At 50.8% G+C, this 13,869-nt stretch overlaps 1 protein-coding gene across 10 annotated transcripts in view; it reads left to right on the top strand.

The window, feature by feature from the left end:
- ATP2B2 (ATPase plasma membrane Ca2+ transporting 2) overlaps window positions 1–13,869 on the top strand; it is a 363,982-nt gene that overhangs the window by 278,528 nt on the left and 71,585 nt on the right. For all 10 annotated transcript variants that reach the window (XM_032841666.1, XM_032841665.1, XM_032841664.1 and 7 more), the window contains one exon: window positions 9,759–9,956. In XM_032841666.1, the coding sequence (XP_032697557.1) occupies window positions 9,759–9,956 (198 nt within the window). The remainder of the gene's footprint in view (window positions 1–9,758; window positions 9,957–13,869) is intronic.

Here is a 13,869-nt window from a genome sequence, read left to right as displayed (position 1 = left end):
GGGCTAGGAGCCAGATGAGCCAAGACAGAGCAGGCAAATGCCAGACCTATTTCAGAGCTTGGCAACACAGTGGGATAAACATAGGACTGAGAGTGAGGCAGGACGAGTCCTTTGGGACAACCTCAAAGAAGCCACCATGAGCACAGGAGTTGGTCACAGTCATGAATGGGGAGCCATGGAAGGTTGTAGAGCAGGGCAGGGCAACCTTCAGCATGAACTCTTGGTCTAATCTCCTTTTCTGGTCTCTTTCCCTCCTCACCTTGTTTCTAGTTTTTCTCTGGGCTCCTTCAGCCACCAGTGGGAGACAGAGGGTCTGACTATGGCCTCCATGTCCCCCTTGGCTTCAAGTCTGGCTCTCAGCCTCTCAAACCACAGCACTCCTTCCTGCCTCTGCTGCCTCAAGGCAGATTGTGAGTCTAACATGCATGTGCAGCTTTCAGGGAGAGAGACCAGCCCTGAGGGAGCTGGCACTGCTGCTGAAGAAAGCAAAAGATAGACAAGGCGGGCCCAGGCTCTGTCCCCCACCTGTCGTGGGACCTGGACAAGCTGCTGCCCTCTCAGAGCCTCGGCAGAAACCCCCGCATGCCAGGGTTGCTCATGAGGCTCAAGGGCAGGGCTGTGCCTAAAGCCCCTAGCTTGTTAGTTACATCCTCCGCTCCCTCTCCCCCACTCCACCCTGTCCCCAGAGGAGGGCTGTCACAACGCACATGCCTGAGCCCCACTCCCAGAGTAGCTGAGTCAGGTCTGAGTGGGCCTCAGAATTCGCATTTCTCACATGCTCGAAGGTGAGGCCGAAGCTGCTGGTCTGGAAACCACCAAGTCGTCCACCGGCACTCCCAAGGCCCAGGGCCTCGTGCCAGCCCATTTCAGTCAGAATCTCTAGGTTTGGGGCCTAGACATTAATATGTTTTTTAAGCTCCTTGGTGATGCCAATGTACCACCAAGTTAGGAGCTGGTTAGGAGGTAGTTAGGAGCTGGTTAGGAGCTAGGGGCTTGCAGCAACAGTAGCAGGTACTACTTATCAAGCCTTTACCCCAAGCCAGGCGCATGTCCAACCAAGCACATTCTCAGTGCACTCTGTCCCCGCAGTGGCTGCATGAGGTGGTGCTAGCCTCATCCCCAAGTTGTGTGCCAGGAACTTGCTGCTGAGACCCATAGAGGTCACTGCCCAAGGTCACAGAACTGGGAGGTAGTCTTGGGCAAGGCTCAAAGTTAGGTCTTTCCTGCCATTTCACCATTTTGTTTTGAACATTGTGAATTCCCAAACATCCCAGCAGGGGTTCCTTTGTAAGCGGCCTGCTCTCCCTGGCCTCTGACAGATGGGAAGCACGTGATCTCTCCCTACTGTGTGAAGCCCAGGCCACTCATCTGCACATGGACACACAGCCATACCCTTGAGTGGGCACGCACCTGCACAGACTGCCTCTCTCACCTACTAAGTCACACACCTGTCTTCTGAGTGCATCCCCTCGTCCGAACCCTTTCTGGTTTTTAAATGCACATAAGGACCATGAAGCCACCTTTGGCCTTCCTAGGAGAGCACTCACCATTTGTTTCATCTGAAATTTCCTAAGCACCCCAGAGCCGACAGGATCAGGCTTATGCAAGCCGATGACTTATGTTGGCTTAATCAGGTAAGGTCACTGTGGGGCACTTGTTCTGTGTCTACAGCCACCCTCAACTAGATCAGGCTGGAGCAGGGCAGGTGTGACCCCTGGGCGCTGTGGCAAGGGGCCTGACTCAGTTACCTTCCCAGCAGAAGGACTCTGTGCCTCAATGTACATAAGTGTGTTATGGGGCGATCGCAATAGAGGAAGAAGAACTTCACAGTTCACAGAGCATTGTCAGAGTCTTGTTTGATCCTCAAGCAAAATAACCTGAGGGTCCCCCAGAGAGGGAGAGTGATCTATTCATGGTCACACAGCAAGTAAAGACCCATCCAAACCAAGTCTCGGGACAGAGGTAGGAGTGTGGTGTGGCGGCCTTAGTGGGTCCAGACACAGTCTCACACAATAGCAATGCTGACAGAAATACTCAGGAAGCACATTCCAGCCCCAGAGGAATAGTAGTGGTGGGAGCATGGTAGTTAGTGGTAGCGTGGTTGTTAGTTAGTAGTAGCATGGTAGTTAGTAGTAGTGTGGTTGTTAGATAGTTGTAGCATGGTAGGTAGTGGTAACAGCTGCATCTATGGTTTATGGGGGCCAGTAAGGACCATGTACCAGCATCTGGGGGAGCAGTTTGTTTTGGCACCAGCACCCAACAACAGATGGAAAGTTACTTTTTACTTGTGATCATGTGCGCAGACAGCAGGCAGGTTCACTCAGCCAGACAATGTCCCCCCTCCCACAAATATCAGCCAGATACAATGGGCAGGTTTCGTTACAGCACCAAAACTTCTCTGGTGCCCCTTTGCTGACAACAGGGATGCTCAACCTTGTGGAGGTCTCAGAACAGGAAAGAAGAACTGAGACATCATCTGGATGGCTCAGAACACTCCCCCTGAGCCCCTCCTGACGGCCAGAGGCCCCTACTTTTGACAAAGCCCAGCCTGTTGGCATGGAGCGCCTTGTTTCAACGCCCCACACCCAGGAAAAGCAGAGCTCTGCCCCCAGTTACCTGGCCCCAAAGTCAGTCAGATTTTATACGCCCCATTTCATTATCTTGCTCCTTCATTTTGACCTCTGAGTGTCTACAACTTTACTTGCTTCAATTCTCCCTTTTTATCCTAATGAATTATGCATGTCCTACCTCCAAAGTAGCTTATAAAAGTTTGTCTCATACAAAAAGATTTTAAGAGACTGAAGTAAGGAAATTCAGACAAAGGGAAGAAAGGAGGACTAAGATTATGATTTACAGGCACAACACGTGGCCCTCAGCCATCCATGCAGCTCCAAGAGGTGAACTGCAAATTCACTGCTTAGCTACCAGGCAGGCCAGGGGAAGAAGGCAACAAGAGGAGTGCCGTGATCCAGAGTCTTCATTTGATAACCCGCACATCACATGATGATGACCCGTGTGGCCCCAAACAGATGTGTGCTCTCCGTGGAGACCATCTGCCCCCTCTCTGGAGGGGCACACCAGGGATGCTCCAGCCACATCAGCCTTTTCCAAGCCCTTTGGGATTTCTTCTGCCTCTGTCAACCCCTCTTCCCCCACCCCAACCCATTCACCTGATTAACCCTCACTCCTTCCGATTACACTTCCTCCAGGAAACCCTTCCTGGCATGGTGGTCTACCTCAGTGCAGTGTCTCCACCATGCAGTGCAATGTTTGGCTTATAGTAGGTGCTCAATAAGTATTTGTTGACTAAATAAGCAAGTGGATGATTGGATGCACACTATCTAATAGGATCCTAACTACTTTCTCTATCTTGAGAAGGGTTGAGAAGGGGTGGGGAAACTTAAGCCTCTTTAGATAGAAGGAACCAGAGTCCCTCAGGCCCTGGCATCTAGGGACAGGACACCATGGCAGGTTGGCCAGCCTCTGAGTGTGTTCTCCCTTCTCCCCTCCCTAGACATCCTTGCACTTCAGCCCACTGGTGAGAAAGTGCTGCCCTCCAAGAAAGCCAGGACCCCTCCCTGCAATTCCTCTTCCTGGTCCCTGGGTCTGCACTCTGGTCCAGACAATGCCAAGGCTCCCTCTACTCCTGGAAGAACTTCAGCTGGTACTCACTGTCCCCCTGAGCTTTCCTTAATAGGAAACATGTCCCCAGAGCCACCATGAGGTCAGTGTTTGGGTCAGAGAGCTCTTAGTCACAAGTTCCATCTCCCTGGGGTCCGTGCACAGATCCTTGCCTGAGCCACACATTGGGATTTTTATGTGGTATCACCTGAGTTTTTAATGTCTACGACGGATTATCATTCTGTTAACAGGTGTAGGTGCGCAACTGACCAAACAAGGCCTCTCTGAGGCCTGAGGCTGCCGTTTGTGGCACTCAGGGCTGGGTCCAAAAGAGCTAGGAAGGAAAAGGTATTCCAGGCAAAGGAATGAGGACTAACAGGGGCAAGGGCTCAGAGGCTGTGGGCTGGGGGCAGGGGGGGGGCGGGGGGGTATCCAGTTGTGTCCAGGACAGCTGGATACAGAGGAAGTTTGGGGTGAAGGTTGTTCCAATAGTCAATGATAGCAAGTAGCCATTACAACAAATAATTCCTGTACAACCAAATTTCCCCTGCTCTGCACTTGGCTTTCTCCTATTACGTGCCTAATAGAACACACAAATTTCGATTCTGGTAGAAGGATTTGCACAAGTGCTGGAGGTTTTTCACCATGAAGGCACAATGACTGTGCCTATACAATTTACAGAGAGATTTTGCACACGTTCCTCTGTGTATGGCTCACCACCGTCTAGGGGTTATTTTGCTCTCATTTTATTGATGAGGAAATTGAGTCTCCTAGGGTTGAAATTACTGGCCAAGTTCATCCACAAACCTGACTCCTCACTCAGTACTCTGTCCTCTGCCTCTTGTGCAAAAAGACATTCACATTGGAAACCCCCAACCCCACACAGATTCTGATATCAATTCCCCAGCACTGTGTTTCTGAATTTTCACAGCCTTGATGGTTTTGTCTGGCGATATTTGACACAGAATGTTAACTTTTAATATGCTAAATGGTGAGATGATCTTTAATCTAAATTGAATCTCCAACACCATTCATCTCTCACATCACCTTCTGTTGTTTCTGCTCCCCAAAATAGGCATGTTAATTTTCAGTCAGAAGATGGGGAGACTACACGATTCCACTCCTAGGAGGAGTGTGATAAGTGGATTGGACAGTGGAATATCCCACCTGTAGGTCTTTAAAACCAGTATCTTGGATACAAGGTACCAGAGCCACCAGTCTTCAGTCAGGCCACTCCTTCATGTCACATGTGGGGAAACTAAGGCCTAGAGAGGATAAGTGGCTTTTCCACACTCATATGGCCCTTCCACTGTTCCTGCCCTCACCTTGACCGTCTCCTCCCTATCTTACTGAAATCCCACCTGTCCAAAGTCTTCCTCCTCTCGGAGGTCATGATTACCACCCACACCACCTAAAACTGGGTAATAATAGCACAAAATCCTCATTGGGTACCAGACACAGCACTGGGAACCTTCCACGAGCCATTTTGCCAGAGCTTCACCCAGCCCCGTGAAATAGGCCCTGCTGTTCCTTGAAGTTTACAGATGGGGAAACCAAAGAACTGAGCAGTGAAGTCTCTTGCCCAGAGTCACTCAGAGCCAGGATTTGAACCCATGACATCTGCATTCAAACCCCGCCTGAGTTCTTGGGAGGCTTAGTATCCCCAGCTCCAGCTCGGCACACCTTCCCCTGAGAGGAAGAGGGTGAACAAGATGTTACGGTCCCCATCTGTCACCTCAGTCACCCCATGTGAACTGCAACACTCGAGGTTCCCATCTTGGGTTATACACCAGGGTATTGGTTGTGGGGAAACTGCCTCAGTTTCCAGGTGAGACTGGCTCTACAGAACACACAAATTTTTTTATTCTGTGAGCTTTATTTCTGAAAAACGGAGGGGATCTCAGAACCTGTGGGGAGCAGGGAAGAACATGGTGCTGGGGAGGAGGAAACCCCAGAAAGAGGAGGAAGAGACAGAGAGGCTGTTCTGCTCTGGCCCCTCCCCTCTCCATGTTCCCCACCCCATAGCCTTGAGGGTCTTGCACCAGCAACCCCAGGGCTGAATCTAGCTCACAGCTATGTTGTATTTGGTCCTGAACTGTTCCTAATGGGGAAATTTTACATGAAATTCCAAATGTCCAGCTTCTCTTGGAAGACTGACAGATCTGCCACTCTGGGTCAACATTCTCCCACAGGAACTTTGCCCCAGTCGCCACTACTCCATGTTGCCTCCTACCCATCTACTTCGTGCATTCACAAAACCTGCTTCGTCCTCCAGCTATGCATTGCCACCCTTGCAATGTGCTCTGACCCAGGACCCAGAATCTCAGTGCCAGCTTGTGAATCCCTAGACAACAGAACCCCTGAACCATGAGCAAACTCCCAGAACACCCACATTTTCAACTGGTCACCCTGTAGACTCCAGAACATTTGAATCACAGACCCTCAGAAGACTCACCTCTCTCTGAATCAATCAAGATAGGCCCAGGAGATAGGCTGGCCCCAACATTGCCGAGCTGCTTCTACAGGAAGCCCTTGTTTACCAAACCTATGAAGAGCCCCCAGATATAAACAGACCACAGCAGGACCACTTCAGGACCTGTAGACCTTAGAACCCCTGGGATCCTCAGGGCCCACCCATCCTATTGAACTCCTGTACTATCAAGATGGGGAAACGGAGGCTCAGAGAAAGGAACTGACTAGTCAAAGCCCAGCAAACTGTCATCACAGGCCAGTGTTGACTGGTCATAACCCCTTTCTTCAGAGGCCCACCACTCTCCCCAGTTCTCCCTTCTTCCCTTTATCAAAACCCACTCCCAGGAAAAAACCTAAACTCATTTATACCATGGTGGCCAGAACTGATGATGGCTTCCCTTTTCCAGGGACTCTAAAGGAATCAGAGCTTTTATTTAAAGGATTGGGCCTAAGTAGAATAATTTCAAATGTTGACTCTAGATAGAATTGAACAAAGGCGGGAAGACACGGAAACTTCCTAAAGTTCCTAGAGTCATACTGTATCATGCCTGCTTGCTCTCTATGTGGAGAGCCTAGATGGCCACTCCAGCATCGAAGGGTAGAGGCAACACCTCCATGGGCTTAGGCAGGGCTGACTTGAGTTCTCAGGGCCTGGAAGCCGCTCCACACAGCAGATTGGTCTCATGATGGCCTCAGTTTTCCCATCTATAAAATGGGCATAACCTAGCTCTGGAAGCCCTCATCCTTATTGCACAGGCAGAACAGTGGATCTCCAGAGCTTACCTGTACTGCTAGGCTGGTGTGGGATCTCCCCCAGAACAAGCCCCTCTGTCCCCAGGCTTTCCCCACAGGGTCTCATTCAGCCTGGCTCTTGGAGGCTGGCAATGGAGGTCTCACTGTTAGCATCAGAGGAGGCTCAGTGCCTAGAATCCAGACAGGGGACATGCCTGCCTCCCTGTACCCCTGACCATAGGTTGTTGGACTCCCAGGACCATTGAACTCTTATGTCCATGAGCTTCTGGGCTGTTCCCTTCATATCATTCTTCCCAGCATGCAGCACCCAGCACCAAGCTGGGCTCACAGGTGGAGGCCTGAGAAACACAGGTTGAATGAGTGAATGAATGGATAAGTTAAGGAATGACTATTAGAACCCTAAAACCATCTGATATTGAACCACCGGACCCTCGGGACACCTGGATGGCTCAGTTGGTTATGTGTCTGCCTTCAGCTCAGGTCATGATCCCAGGATCCTGGGATTGAGCCCCAGCTTCGGGCTCCCTGCTTAGCAGGGAGTCTACTTCTCCCTCTGCCCCTCCCCTGCTCATGCTCATTCCCTCTCTTTCTCTCTAATAAATAAATAAAAATAAAATAAAATAAACCACTAGACCCTCATAATGGTAGCAGCAGAATGTTCCAGGACTCTGACCCCAGCAGGTTAGTGGTACTGTTCTGTGGATCCCTCCGGATTCCCCCTTCTCTGGAATAGACTGAGGCTAGAATTCTGAAGGGGGTATGCCTCCCCCCAACTCCTCCATGCCCACCCTCCAGGTATCCTCATTAAGCCACAGGTGAGCTGGGGTTAGGCTGGCGTCAGAGATAGGACAGACACTGCCCACCTGTGGGGGACCGTTTGTGCTGTGTTCCTCATGATGACACCCCATGCCAGACTCAGAACACTTGGGCATGTCACCTGCATTTGGTGGGTAAGGAGGATTCTAAGGTGCTTGGTGGCCTCAGTGCCAGGACGTGAGGGACAGGAAGCAGACCAGTCCGTGCACCCAGGACACCACGGCCCAGATGGGACACAGATCTAGTGACCAGGTCAGCCTTGCTGCTGAAGGCCACCTAGGGGTGAGGGCAGGGGGCTGCTGTCTGCTTGGGGTGGAGGGGAGTTCTTATCAGCAGAGGCACCCAGAGAAGATGGAAGGCAGGCATCTTTGTCAGGCTGTGAACAGTGTGAGTAAGGCAGGAAGTATGCTGGGGCACTTGTTGTGGAAAAAGTAAAGGTACATCAGTGACTTGGGGTGATACAGAGTGGCATCGAAGGAAGGAGAGAAGCAAGGAGAAGTGCTGGCCTCCGAGGGAGCCCAGGAGCCCGTGAGCCTGTCCTTTCTCTATCACACACCTGAATCCCATCATGACGGCTGATCTTTCAGGCTCCTCTTCAAAGGCACAAAGGCTGCAGGGTGATTTGCCAAGGTTTTGGTCATTCACCCCTTGGCGCCAGTGAGTGTGGGAGAGGACTTACGGACAGGCACATCGAGCAGGGCAGAGGGCAGGGGAAGGCCACACTGACAACATGAGCCATGCCGACAGAGGGACTGGCCTGGTGTGGCTGGGGGTGGGCCAAGGGGTGGAAATACGCCTGCACGCGAGGCTTGGGGTCAGATCAAGGGGCCAGAGCACCAGGCTGGGAGAGGTGGACTTCATTCTAGAAGCCATAAGGAGCCTCCTAGTGTTGCTGAGCAGGGACTGGGGATCAGACTGGCAAGTCAGGGAGAATTACCTGGAAGTGAAGAAATGGTGGGTTGGAAGCAGACCACTGTGTCCCAACCCTGTATGACGAGGACTGCGCTCCAGCCTCCTGGTCCACAAGATGGGCTAGGACTGCTGGCCTCCACTGAGTGTCTGCCACCCCCCCAGATGCCACCTGAGCATGTCACGTGTGTCTTCTGTGTGGCCAGCTGCTCCAGGAGGGCGCTCTGCCTGTCTCCCTCACTGCTCTTGCCCAGTGTCTGGAACAGGGTTAGGCACATAGTAGGTGCTCAACAAACACTGATCTTGTGGGTTATCTCATGAGATGCTCATAGCCACTCATGGGCTAGCAACAGTCACCATCGCCATCCCGGAGGAGGACACCAAGTCTCAGAGAGCTGGAGGCACAGCCTGGGTTTTGAACCCAGGCAGAGGTTTCCAAGTCTGTGCTCAGCGGGGAGGGCAGGGGGAAATGCAGAGCAGGAGCAAGAGTGCGGTGCAAGGTGGGCCTGGTGCTGTGTATTTGCTTCCTGTGGCCACCGTAACAAGTGACCACAAACTGGGCGGCTTTGAACAAGGGCACTTAATTCCCTCACAGCTCCAGAGACAAGAAGTCTGGAGGAGAGGTGTCGGCAGGGCTGTGCTGCCTCCAGAACTCTAGAGCACCTTCCCTTCCTAGCTTCTTTGGGCTTCTTCGTGGCTCTGGCATTGCTTGGCTTCTGGATGCCTCTTGCCATCTCTACTTCTGTCTTCACAGAGCCTGTGCCCTCTGGGTCTAGGTCTTCTTGCTCTGTCTCTTGAAAGGACATTTGTCCTTAGTTTCAGGGCTCACCTGCATAATCCAGGGCGATCTCATCCCCAGATCCTTAACTTTATGACATCAGCAAAGACCACTTTCCTAATGAAGTTCTCATTCACAGTTTCCAGGGATGAGGATGTGGACATATCATTTGGGGGTGGGGTTACTATTCACCCCACTGCGGGGTGTCTCTGGCATTTCCCAGAAGCGCACTGCGGGCCGGAAGTGAGTGTTAGCGCCGGGCTCCCGACTGGTGCCTGCAAGTTTCCTGCTTTGTGTTACCCTTTTCTCTGTGCTTCGCCACGGGGCCGTCCCCACTTGGGACAATTCCCTGAAACCCAAGCATCTCTCCCAGGCCTCCCAAGCCAACCTTTCTGCATTCTGTCCCCAGGTTTGCCGGGCACCGCTCCAGATCTGGAAAAGAGAAAGCAGATTTTTGGGCAAAACTTTATACCTCCAAAGAAGCCAAAAACCTTCCTGCAGCTGGTGTGGGAGGCACTACAAGACGTGACGCTGATCATCCTGGAAATCGCGGCCATCATCTCCCTGGGTCTGTCCTTTTACCATCCACCTGGCGAGAGCAATGAAGGTAAGACCCCTGTTCCCCACCCAGCAACAAGCAGCCTGGCCACATCCCAGGGCACCCAAGTGAGGGAACATAGGCCCAGGAGGCAGGGCCTCTCCCAGAGTCCCTGGCCCCCAGTTTTCCCTCATGTGAGATATAAGGATTGCACTGACAGTGAGAATAACCACAGTGAGCATTTATTGAGCACTTATAGTCCATCGAGCTCTGGGCTGAGATGTCATCTTCCTAAGACACCATGAGACAAAGGCCATGATTATGCCCATTTTAAAGATGAGGAAAACAAGGTATAAGGCACTAACTCGCTCAAGGTCACTGAGTAGGTGCTGGATCAGCTACCGCCTTGCGTGTGGCTGCCCCAGGCGTCCTCCTCCCAGTCTCCCCTTGGATTGCATCTTTTGCACAGTGCATGAGAAGGACTCAACACCCGTGCCACTCCTCCTGTTTCACGGTCCTGTCCCAGGGTTGGTTCAGTATCATGCACACACTCACGGGGCTGATGCTGAATAGGTTTCCCAAGTGAGGAGGCCCGATCTTAAGAGGGCCTCCCAAAATGTGTCCCTGCATTCTGAATGGAGACACTGCTCTGTGGACCGAGGAAGCACTGTCCCATTCATCCAGAGAGGGTCCTGCAGGAGACCCACTCTTCTCGAAGTCAGAACTCAGACTCCTAATGGGAAACTTCAACTTTCTCTCATCCTTTCATTCCAGAAACCGAGCACCTGCTCTGGGCAAGGACTTTATCAATTCAATGACTCTTTCCTTTACGATGGCAAAGTCGTTCAAACCTATGTCACACAATAGAGGAAGAGAGACAGACAGACACACACACACACACACACACACATACTATGGGATAAAAGGGCTCCCATAAAATATATTGTTTTGTTAGATTTTTATAATCTGCTTTTTCATTAGTAGGATATTATAAACACTTGTTATTAATTATGATTCAGCATTTTCCTAATTAATGCACTGCCTAAAGAGATAATCCTACTATGTTCATTACTTCAATCAAGCAAATAAAAAGTGATAGCTTATAAGAAATAACCATCATGGGCCTCATTTCCCCAGACAAGGAGGTGGTCTCTGAAATTCCTTGAACATCTGTCCTCTCACCCTCTCCCAAGCCTGAGTTGCTCATGAAATGAGATTAACAAGTCTATTAGGCCAACTACCTCAATTTTATAAGTAATATTACTAAGTTGCTTTTTATCCTGCATGACCTCTTTCCAGAGAGCGTTTTAAGACACAAGAAAGACAGATTTCACAAGACAAAGTCAAATAGGAAGTCAGATAGGAAAGGAATTGAAGTGAATAAACCAGCTATATTTGCTACTGTGTTTGAGATTTAAATTTGACTTTGAGCTTCCTGGCAGCCATGACAGGAAGGGAATTAGGATGGCTCGCATAGCACAAGCTTCCACAAGGAGGGATAACAGTGCTTTAGAAAGACAGCATGTCCCCTGATGGTGAATTCTTTTTTTTTTTTTAAGATTTTATTTATTTATTTGACAGAGAGAGATCATAAGTAGGCAGAGAGGGAGGCAGAGAAAGAGAGGAGGAAGCAGGCTCCCTGCCAAGCAGAGAGCCCGATGCGGTACCTGATCCCAGGACCCTGAGATCATGACCCGAGCCGAAGGCAGAGGCTTAACCCACTGAGCCACCCAGGTGCCCCTGATGGTGAATTCTGGGATGAACTTTCAATTAGGACATTATAGGAGCTACATATTAGGAAGCAGTCTTTGCTGCTTTTCATAGAACATGTAGAAGAAGATTGTACATGGGTACTTGAATAAGCCTGAAACTAAGCTAAGGGTGCAACACACAGCATAACAATAATGATAATTCTTCTTACTATTTTTATAGCCACCACTAGTTAGGAGCATTTACAGTAGAGATTCGTTTGATCTTCCCAACAACCCTGTGGGTAGCTGCTGTTATCATCCAGGAACCAAAGTGCTGAGACAGTAAATGACTTGCTAGGTCACACTCTAGGAAGCAGCAGAACCATGACTCAGACCCAGACATTCTAGCTTCAGAGCCCACACTCCCATCCCTCAGCTGAGTTTCCTTAGGAAGGGATGGGACTGAGTTAGTGCCACCCAAGTAAGTGGCTTCCTGTGACCCAGTTTAGCATGAGATTAGAAGTCAGAGGGCAGATGGTGGAGGGGGTGTGGTGGGAGCAGGAATCAAGGTCCTAGTGTGCACCAGAAGGAGCCGCCCCACAGATAGGCCTCCTAACAGATGGCTACAACCTCTTCCATTCTAGAGAGGTGGAAACCCAGGCCCCGAACGGGGAAGGACTTGCCCAAGGTCACACAGCTTGTTAGGCAGTGGGACTAGATAAACCCATGTCTTCTGGTGCTTTCCACGGCCCCTCCCTGCCTCCAGCTGAGACACTAGCTCAGGCCAGGATCTGGGTGGATGAGGGTAGCTGCATATATTCCAGCCCCACAGAGTAAACTTCCTGTACTCTCCAGTGCCCAGACCCGCACATGAGCTCTGAGTTCTGGACCTTCCATGTTGCCAGGACCACCGCCCTGCCAAGTCAGACTCAAACTTCATCAGTTATATCCAAAATGAGGCTAGTGATGGACTTGGAAGCTGTAGAAACTTGAAGCACCCACAGCCCTTTCCTGTTCGCTTTCTTGGCTCAGAGACCTCCAGATACTTGTCAGAGGTACACCCATGTACATGCTAATCCCAGGCGTGGGATTAGCACACTCAGTGCTCCCAACTCCCTACCTGTGACAGCTGCCCTAGTGTCAGAATTCCAGCCAAGTGACAGGCACATAGTAGGTGCTTAGAAAATATTTGTGTCTCTCCAGTTTCAAGGACTCTTCTTTGATGCCAGGGCCCAGTCACCATCTAGGAAGCAGCTTCCCCATTTTACTGATGGACAAGTAGAGATAGACCCAGAGAGGTCCAACAGTTTCCCTGAGCTCAGATGGACAAAAACCAAACCCTATAAATCCCCAGGTCCAGAGAGAACAGCCACAGGCTCCCAGACCCTGTGGCTACAATCTTTAGATCCAGTCTGAAGGGTCTGCCCAGAAGAGACCTCAGCAGGCCTGTTCAGAGCCCCCTTCCTTCCCTTTCCTTATCTCTTCCCCCCAGCTGCACCAGGGGCAGTGGGCTTGTTCCCAGGGTCCAGAAGCTCCTGGCAGCTGAAGGCCTAAGCCAGCAATCCACAGCCCCACTTTCTGGCCATTCCAAGGCACTGTGTGACCATCAGACAGTTCTTAGAAGGAAGCAAAAACTGATGGGCTTTTGCTGACAGAGTGCCCTCAGGACCCAAAGGGCTCCTTGGTATTGAATAGGCAAAGGCAACAGGCAGGGTTGGGAGTCAAGGAAACAAAGTGAATCCTGCTCAAACACCATACCCTTGGCTTCCAGAAGCCAGTCCAAGGAGAGTAGCTCATGAAAGTGGAGAGAAGACCCACATTTATCGTGTATCCAATATAGGCCAGCTCCTTACTGGGCTCTGGGCTCACAAAGTCATCCCACATTACAGCTGTCCAAACTGACACTCAGAGAGGCCAAGTCACTTAACCAAGGTCACACAGCAGAGCCTGGATTTGAAGTCAGGTCTTAATAGTTCCAGAATCCAAATTTCTGTGGTCTTGAGCTATCTGTGAGTGTCCTAAATGCTCCAGTAACTGCTGTGATATGTAATGGGGAGGCCCATCAATGAAGCACACAAGAGTCTTCCCATTTACAAAGCAAGTAGCAGAGGCAGAGGGTAACAAAAGTCCTGTAAAGCAAAGCACCGGGGCTCTATATCTCAAGTCACTATGCAAAGCCCAAAAGAGCACATTTCCGTGGACTGGGTTTCTGTTTAGCAAGGTTCATCCGAGTTCCCCAGTCTCTGGGGCTTCCACTGGTGTCAGTTATGATGGAGAAAGGGCACCCTGGT

Source organism: Lontra canadensis, unplaced genomic scaffold (genome assembly GCF_010015895.1).
Source record: "Lontra canadensis isolate GAN:19392208 unplaced genomic scaffold, GSC_riverotter_1.0 scaffold124, whole genome shotgun sequence".
NCBI classification, from domain to species: Eukaryota; Metazoa; Chordata; class Mammalia; order Carnivora; family Mustelidae; genus Lontra; species Lontra canadensis.
This window is presented reverse-complemented; position numbering and strand designations above follow the sequence as displayed.